Source organism: Borostomias antarcticus, assembly GCF_949987555.1.
Source record: "Borostomias antarcticus genome assembly, contig: scaffold_252, whole genome shotgun sequence".
NCBI lineage: Eukaryota > Metazoa > Chordata > Actinopteri > Stomiiformes > Stomiidae > Borostomias > Borostomias antarcticus.
The window spans coordinates 16308-25878 of record NW_028176104.1 but is presented as its reverse complement, the minus strand read 5'-3'; the positions used below and the strand labels follow the sequence as shown (position 1 = coordinate 25878).

The 9571-nt window shown below is 45.6% G+C and overlaps 2 protein-coding genes across 2 annotated transcripts; both read left to right on the top strand.

Moving 5' to 3' along the window:
• Nucleotides 1–6187: 6187 nt before the first annotated feature.
• LOC311328837 (glutamyl-tRNA(Gln) amidotransferase subunit A-like) lies at nt 6188–7492 on the top strand (the record flags this gene model as incomplete). The annotated part of the gene is made up of 1 exon (XM_084462743.1): nt 6188–7492. The coding sequence occupies one exon, from the start codon at nt 6188–6190 to the stop codon at nt 7490–7492; it is 1305 nt and encodes a 434-aa protein (XP_084318869.1).
• An 11-nt stretch (nt 7493–7503) lies between these two features.
• Nucleotides 7504–8952, top strand: LOC311328836 (aspartyl/glutamyl-tRNA(Asn/Gln) amidotransferase subunit B-like; the record flags this gene model as incomplete). Its single annotated transcript, XM_084462742.1, has 1 exon — nt 7504–8952. One exon carries the CDS (start codon nt 7504–7506, stop codon nt 8950–8952), a length of 1449 nt encoding a protein of 482 aa, XP_084318868.1.
• Nucleotides 8953–9571: the final 619 nt, after the last annotated feature.

The following is a 9571-nucleotide window of genomic DNA, read 5'->3' as shown; positions in this document are numbered from 1 at the left end:
GCCTATGTAACGCAAGGGATTATCTCGTCGAACTCACGTCATTAAACTTTCCAAACTGGAATGTTAAAATGGCCGAGGAGGTGGTAAGTTTCCATTAACAGCAGCCCAACCCACCGCTAAATAGCTACCGGCTATACTGGCAACCAGAACCGCACCTTAACCTTGCATACCGTATGCACCTGCTTTATCCGGTGGCCTATCGGTTGCAATATAATCTTCAACCAACGGATCAATCAACTTATCAAACACAACATTAGTGCCATAAAGCTCTGAATAGTACTTTGCTACAGCCGTTACGCCCACAGCCATCATCGCCTGATGTTGGTTACCTGAAAGCATCTTCAACATACAACGAGCATCTTTTGCATCCATAGGCTTACCAATGATCAGATTACTGCATACAACCGTCGTATCTGCGGCATCAGAGGCATTTTTTCTGAGCCTACATCAGGACTTCCTGCCAACCAGCACTTGCTTTTCCCCGAGCCATTCTCAGTGTATAGCCAGAGGTAGCTTCCTGCAGGGATAGCGTTTCATCAATTTTACAAATCAATTTTTGAAATGGTATACCTATCCGTTTAAGTACTTACCCCCGGCGATGGGACTGAGAAACGAGATAGATCATGTTCAACTATTTGACGTGAGTTAGACACTTCAATTTTGACTACAGCACTTGGATTTTAATGGTTTGAGACATAGTGCTGTTTTTTGAAAAGTGCCCATGGTTCCTTCGAAGCCTTTGCCAGCCAATAAAGTACTCAAATCCCTCTTTTCCTGTAACATGAATATGTACAAAAATGCTGAATCCTATGTAACACAAGGGATTATCTCGTGAACTCACGTTATTTATTCGATACCTGAGCCAATATAGCATAGGGCTACACTACGCGAAAATAACGCCTCAAAAAGCGTAACCCGGACATAACCCAAGGCCAGATCAAAGCACTGGAAACGGAAGGAAAAAGATACCAGACTGATGGAATCGTATCCCCAGCTGCACTACGCACCCAAAGAATTAATAACTGGTAAAAACCAACCATTAAAAACACCATAAATGCCTGCTGCCAGACAGGAAACAACCTCAGTCTCCGATGCAGGCTGCGTACAATAAATGCAACCATCAACATGCCAAGGGAGTTAAGGCCAAACAGGCTTCCCTGAAACACATCCAGCAACAAGCCAGTGACAAAGGCAAATAACAAACCGAATCGTTCAGGTAACGCCAAAACCCAGTAAAGGACGACAAGAGGTACCCATGCTGGGCGAATCAGTGATAACCACTCTGGCAATGGCATGATGCTGAACATCGCAGCAAACAGCAGGGTCATCCATACAACCCAGTGGGCATTAGGCTGCTGAATCATAACGCCTGCCCCTCATTAGACATTTTAATCGATTCCGGTTTTTTTACTGGCTCTACCAGCTCCATTGACTCAATCAGATCAGTGACTTCACGAAAAACAAGAAGCACAACCCTGCTTCGGTTCACTACTGCCAGAGGCTGAACCTCAATAGTGGCAAAAGCATCACCAGACTTATGCCTGACATGAGTAACCACACCGACGGGATAACCTTCCGGATAGATACCACCAAGACCGGAACTGGTTAGCAGGTCGCCTTCCTGAAAATCCTCTGTAATCGGAATGTGCAACAACTCAAGACGGTCTGTCCGGCCAGTGCCTGCGGCAATAGCTCGATACTTTGTCCGGTTATTCTGAACAGGGACTCGCGCAGCCAAATCAGTCAGCATCAATACCCTACTACTAACTGGGCTGACTTCAACCACCTGCCCCATGACACCGTGAGCATCCAAAATAGCTTGGCCTTCATAGACTTTGTCGAAAGAACCTTTATTAATAACCACACGATGCCTGAATGGGTCAGGATCAACACCGACAACTTCAGAGACCAGCACCTGCTCATCCACCAGTTCAGAAGAGTTCAACAACTCTCTCAAGCGAATATTCTGTGCTGTAAGTGACGCCAACTTCTGAACTTTCTGTTCAAGAATCAGGTTTCTGGCTTTCAGCCGGGCATTTTCCTGCAACAACTCATTATGCGATACAACAACTTGTGATGCTGTTCCCCAGATACGCCCGGGCAAGTCCGCAAGGAATAGAACTGGAGTAGCGGCGACAGTCAACCATTGGCGAACCTGTGACAATGCTCGATAGCTATGATCAAAATACAACAGTGCCAGTGATAAAATGACTAGCAAAACAAATCTTGTAACCAGTGACTGGCCTTGACTAAAAATCGGTTTAATAACCTACTCCTTACCAAGCCTCAGTACGTTACTTACGTCAAAAATGCCATTTGTAAATTACCCCACCCTTACAGGTTATGATGGCTTACAAAAACTGTGCTGTCAGCCTAGCGAGACTGGCATTTCCCAGCGATCCACTGTTTGAAGTAATAATAATTCTCAACGACCATGTATAAAAACCTCTGAAACCCAATGGTATAGACACAACAGGAACCGAGTAACTGATTAAAACAACAATAATCAACTTTGCCTGATGCAGGCTGAAATAACATAAGTTCGACGCTTCAATTTTGGCTACAGCCTTAAATTTTAAGGGCTTTTGGCTTAGTGATGTTTTTTGAAAAGTGCCCAATGGCTCCTTCTTGGTCTTTGCCAGCCAATAAAGTACTAAATCACTATTTTCCTGTAACATCAATATGTACAAAAAGGCTGAAGCCTATGTAGCGCAAGGGATGATCTCATCGAACTCACGTTAAAATAGCAAATCGGCAATATCTCCACAGGGAATATTGCTGGGCATGGGCCAAATAAATTTCATGGTTGCCATCCATCCTAAGCATCATTCTCGTCTAAACTCACGACACAGATTTTCCTCGAAGTAGGAGGTACATCATGGCCAAGTACAAAATCCAGTTTCATAAAGGCATGAGCCTTGTGGAGTTCTTGCAGCCATATGGCCAAAAACAACACTGCTGGAACCAGTTTTTCAAATGCCGGTGGCCGAATGGGTTTTAATGTCATCTGTGTTGATGCCGGTAGTATTGCACCATACAAACCAGTGAGCTCTACCAGTGCAACCGCTGCCTCCACCACCAGACATCATTGACCAGTGGCACCTTTCTGGAAGCTATCAAACTGCCATTTACCACTTGGTTTCTAGGCATGTTTTTTATGACTCAGACCAAGAATGACATATTGGCCATGGAGCTCTCGAGATAGCATGGAACCTATTATGATGCTGCTTGACAGCTTGAAGCACAAGCTTATGCATGTAATGAAAACACGGGATGACAGACGTCCCCTGTAGGGACATGTGCAGATGGATGATTCCTACTGTAGAGGTGCCAAACTTGGAGGCAAACTAGAGAGATGTCATGAAAACAAACACCCCTTTGTTGCCACCGTGCACCAACTAGGAAAACCATCGCTGTATGCATTTCAGCATGTTCACCTGTTGCCGGGAAAAGGTACTGGAACTCTGGACGCAAAGAGCGCAAACGTAACTCGTCGATCATACCTACTGTGTTGTCAGTGATGACCTAGGTGCATTCACAGGAATAGCCTATGCCTTACACCAACATCCAGCAATGGTGACAGGTGGTAGTCACGAATCGATGGCTAATGAGTTGTTTACATGGGTCAACACCATGATCGGGAACGTCAAAAATTCTCTGAAAGGCAGTTACCAGAATATTAACCAAAAGCATATGCCAAGATACCTTGCTGATTACTGTTATCGATTCAACCGGTGCTTTGATTTGAAAGCAATGGTATCAAGGCTTGGTTACATGGCTGCGCAAACTTGCCCCATGACAGCAAGACTCCTAAAACTGACTGAGCAACAGTTATAATAAGGCTAAATTTTGCCCACCAAAGACTGTAGCATCTGATTAATCAGTGGATAAAAGATCCATACGGTGTTTATCCATCATCTCAATCGCCCTACCACCGCCACGGGCCACACAGGTAAGAGGGTCTTCAGCAACCAAAACTGGCAAACCGGTTTCTTCACTGATGAGTTTATCCAGATCACGCAACAATGCACCACCACCTGTCAGTACCAGACCACGCTCAGCAATATCTGAAGCCAATTCAGGTGGAGACTGCTCCAGCGCACTTTTCACGGCCTGAACAATTGCCGTCAATGACTCCTGAAGCGCTTCCAGAATCTCACCACTGTTCAGGGTAAAGCTCCGTGGAATACCTTCCGCCAGATTACGGCCACGCACATCAATTTCCAACAACTCATCACTTGGATAAGCGATAGCAATTTCCTGCTTTATACGTTCAGCGGTAGCATCACCGATCAGGCTACCATAGTTGCGACGAACATACGTCACAATCGCATCATCAAAGCGGTCACCGCCTATGCGCACAGATTCGGCATAAACCACCCCACTGAGGGATATAATCGCAATCTCAGTAGTACCACCACCAATGTCCACCACCATAGAGCCACTGGCTTCTTCAACGGGCAGTCCAGCACCAATGGCGGCGGCCATAGGCTCTTCAATCAAATACACTTCCCTAGCCCCAGCACCGAGTACCGATTCACGGATGGCCCTCTTTTCAACCTTGGTTGACTTGCATGGCACACAGACCAAGACTCTCGGACTGGGCTGAATAAAACTGTTTTCATGCACTTTATTAATAAAGTGCTGAAGCATTCGTTCACAGACATCAAAGTCTGCAATGACGCCATCCTTCATTGGGCGTATTGCGGTGATATTGCCAGGAGTCCGACCCAGCATACGCTTGGCATCGGTACCAACTGCCACCACGCTCTTCTGGGTGCCTAGATTGCGGATAGCAACCACTGATGGTTCATTTAACACTATGCCCTTTTCACGGACATAGACCAGTGTGTTGGCAGTTCCAAGATCGATCGATAGATCGCTGGAAAACAGGCCACGTAACCTTTTCAGCATGTTATGGTGTACCTTGATTCAAGGCTTGGGTAATTTTAGAAACTCTAACAATGCTGTCTCCAGAGGGCAAGCAGCAATTGTGCTCTGTGGGAATTGTGCCTGAATCATTCACATCAGCGAAAGCATTCTGGCAAAGTATCCGTTACTGGGATTTACCGAAAAATCTGGTAGCTGTCTATGTATTTTTCCAACTGGTAGCATTTTATTTTTACAGCAACCAACACTCTGGTTACCTTTCCTACAGCTATAGAAAGAACTCATATGACTTACCGCATCCCTATTCATGAAACCCTTGAGAAATAAGTGACCAGCCCATACATTAGCCTTGTATTTATTTAGAAATGATATTATCACGCGATGTTCAACTTGTCTTACTTTCCCTAAAAGTCGAACATTACCTGATTTTTAAGGGCTTCAGCCAATACGACAATATGACCAAACTCTGGAAAACCGAGAATAACGCCAAACTTACACGTCGATATCCTATATATTAAGCATAATTATGTTGCGCTAACGTACACTATTTACGCTACGCCATTGGTAAGTATGGATTTTCAACTTCTATGGTCGCTAAAAAAGTCGAACATTGCATTATGATCTGCAATGTGATTGCCATTTTCATAACTTGGTTATCCAATGAGTGAACTTTTTGCTCATTGCTATTTATTAATGGAGAAATCAAACCAATGACCATCGACGCCGCTGGAGTCAAAAAGGTTGCACACCTTGCACGTCTGTCCATTGACGATAATGCAGTGGAAGCAACAACCACCGCTATCAGCAGCATACTGGAGCTGGTTGATAGAATACAGGCCGTAGACACTCATGGAGTTGAGCCCCTCGCTCACCCCCTAGACGCAACCCAGAGACTACGGGCTGATGAAGTGACAGAAGGCAATCAACGTGAACAGCTACAAAGTTGTGCTCCTGCCGTTGAAGAAGGCCTCTTTCTGGTACCTCGCGTTATTGAGTAATGCGATAACCAAGCCAAAGATGTCAGAGCCGATAAACTGAATATTAAAATGGTAGAAAAGCCGATGTGACATTATTTCCATAGTAACTGCACTGAGCTTGGTATAACCAGAGCCTCTTCAATACCAAAACGTCTTCCAACAGACCGAATCCCATGTACGACAAAACCATAGCAGAACAAAGCCGGGCATTAGCCAGTGGCGAAATATCCAGCGTCGAGCTGACGAAAAGTTATCTTGATCAAATCAAACAGTTTGATGGCGACATTAATAGCTATATCACTGTCACTGAAGAAATAGCCATGAAACAGGCAAAAGCAGCCGATGAACGTCGCGCCAGTGGCAATGCAGGCACCATGACCGGCATCCACGTTGCCCATAAAGACCTATTTTGCACAGAAGGCGTAAAAACCTCATGCGGATCAAAGATGCTGGACAACTTTATTGCCCCATACGAATCAACAGTAACCGGTAAATTAAAAGATGCCGGAGCTGTAATGCTCGGCAAAACCAATATGGATGAGTTCGCCATGGGCTCTTCCAATGAGAACAGCCATTATGGTCCCGTCAAAAACCCATGGGATAAATCAGCCATCCCTGGAGGATCATCCGGTGGTTCAGCCGCAGCAGTAGCCGCATTAATGGCAGCTGGTGCCACAGGCACCGATACCGGTGGATCTATCCGCCAGCCAGCATCTCATTGTGGTATTACCGGCTTAAAACCAACTTACGGAAGAGTATCTCGTTATGGCATGGTAGCTTACGCTTCCAGCCTAGATCAGGCTGGCCCTATGACCCGCTCTGCGGAAGACGCCGCTATCATGCTGAATACCATGGCTGGTTTCGACACCATGGACTCTACCTGCCTAGACCGTGAAGTACCAGACTACACTGCAACCCTTAATGACTCCCTGGAAGGTCTGACTATTGGCCTGCCAAAAGAGTACTTCACCACCGGACTGACCAGTGAAGTAGAGCAACAGATTCGCAACGCTATTGTCGAATATGAAAAGCTCGGTGCAAAAGTGAAGGAAGTCAGCTTACCTAATACTGAGCTGTGCATTCCTGCCTACTATATCATCGCACCGGCAGAAGCTTCATCCAACCTTTCACGCTTTGACGGAATTCGTTTTGGATACCGCTGCGAAGATCCAAAGGACCTGATGGATCTCTACATCCGTAGCCGCAGTCAAGGTTTTGGTGAAGAAGTAAAACGTCGTATTCTTGTTGGCACCTATGCCCTTTCTGCTGGTTATTACGATGCCTATTACCGTAAAGCCCAGCAGATCCGCAGGATGATTCGTGATGATTTCCTCAACGCATTCAAAGAGTGTGATGTTATCATGGGACCAAATGCGCCAACATCAGCCTTCGATATTGGCTCCATGAGCAATGACCCGGTAGCCATGTATCTGTCTGATATCTATACACTGTCGGTTAACTTGGCAGGTCTGCCTGGTTTATCTATTCCAGTAGGCATGGCAAACAATCGCCCGGTGGGTCTCCAAGTTATTGGTCAGCACTTTGACGAAGCCCGTTTACTGAATATTGGTCACCGCTTCCAGCAAGCTACAGACTGGCACCAGAAATCTCCAACAATGGTATAGGACAAATTAACATGCAATGGGAAACCGTTATCGGACTGGAGGTTCATGTCCAGCTAGCCACCAAAACCAAGATCTTTTCAGGTGCACCCACTGCTTTTGGTGCTGCACCTAACACTCATGCCTGTGCAGTAGACCTTGGTCTGCCTGGCGTCCTGCCAGCAGTCAATGAAGAAGCCATCAATATGGCAATTAAATTTGGTCTGGCCATTGATGCTGATATAAACAAGGTCAACGTCTTCGAGCGTAAACACTACTTCTACCCAGACCTGCCGAAAGGCTATCAGACCACTCAGCTGGAAAAACCCATTATCGGTACCGGCCATGTAGACATTACACTGACTGATGGCTCTACAAAGAGCATTCGAATCCACCATGCCCATCTGGAGGAAGATGCAGGGAAAAGCCTGCACGAAGACTTCCATGGCATGAGTGGTATCGACCTGAACCGTGCCGGTACACCACTGATTGAGATTGTTACTGAACCTGATATTAGCACTGCAGAAGAGGCGGTAGCTTTTGCTAAAAAGCTGCACTCTATCGTCACCACGCTGGGTATCTGTAATGGTGAAATGTCACAGGGGTCCATGCGCTTTGATGTAAACGTCTCTGTTCGTTCAAAGGGCCAAAAAGAACTTGGCACCCGCACAGAAACCAAAAATCTGAACTCCTTTAAATTTATGGAAGCGGCTATTTTCAAGGAAGTAGAACGCCAGATTGAACTGATTGAAGATGGCGGAACCGTTATCCAAGAGACCCGTCTCTATAATGGTGATACAGGGAAAGCTCGAGCCATGCGAGGGAAAGAGGAAGTCAACGACTACCGTTACTTCCCATGTCCGGACCTGCTTCCCGTTATCATTGACGACAGCCGTCTTGAAAAACTACAGGCTGAAATGCCTGAAATGTCGGATGCTAAGAAAGCACGGTTTATCACTGATTTCGGCTTGAGCGACTATGACGCCGAGATTCTTTCAGCTGATCAGGCAACAGCAAACTATTTTGAAGCGGCTGTCATAGCCAGTGATGATGCCAAGCTTTCTGCCAACTGGATTATGGGTGAACTGTCCAAGGTCCTGAACCGGAACAATAACAGTATTACTGGAAGCCAAGTAACTGCTGAAATGCTTGGAGGCCTGATCAAGCGCATCAAAGACAACACCATTTCAGGCAAGATCGCTAAAGAGGTCTTTGAAGTGCTCTGGCATGGTGAGTGCAACACTGCCGATGAGGTTATCGAGAAAAAAGGGCTCAAGCAGGTTACCGATACTGGTGCCATTGAAGCTATGATCGATGAAGTTCTGGCAAACAATTACCAGCAGATTAAGAACTATCGCGCAGCTCCTGAAGACAAGCGCAGTAAAATGATTGGATTCTTTGTTGGCCAATGCATGAAGGCCTCCAAAGGCAAGGCAAACCCAAGTATGGTTAACCAGATTATGAAGCAGAAACTGGACGGCTAATCGTTAATTAACTATTCCCCTAACAGGTTGATGCAAAACGCAATAACCGTGGTATTTTGCAGCAACTTCCAATAAGCACCACATACATCAACTTTTTGTTTTAAAGCCTTGCCTATTCAGCGATGCCGATTAAATGAAAGAAGCGCGATGTTCGACTTTTCTTACTTTCCCGACAAAGCGAACATTCCCTTATTTTCAATGGCTCCAACCAATACGATCATATTACCAAACTCTGGAAACCCTATAATAACGCCTAACTTGAGTTAGATGGGATAATCCATTGCGCTACATAGGATTCAGTCTTTTTGTACATATTCATGTTACAGAAAAAGAGTGATTTGAGTACTTCATGGGCTGGCATATGTTTCCAAGGAGCATTTGAGCACTTTTCACAAAACATTACTATGACTCAAACCATTAAAAGCCATGGGCTGTAGCCAAAACTGAAGCGTCTAACTAACGTTAGTTATTGGTTTGACCCCGTCATATTACCATAAACCAGTCTCTTTTTCTTTACCGGATATATCGACAACCATGATGCTTTAGCGGTTGCATTGTCGGATCAAAAGAACCACACCAAAGTTAGTTTGCAAGTGGCAGAGGCTACGTTGGAGCTACG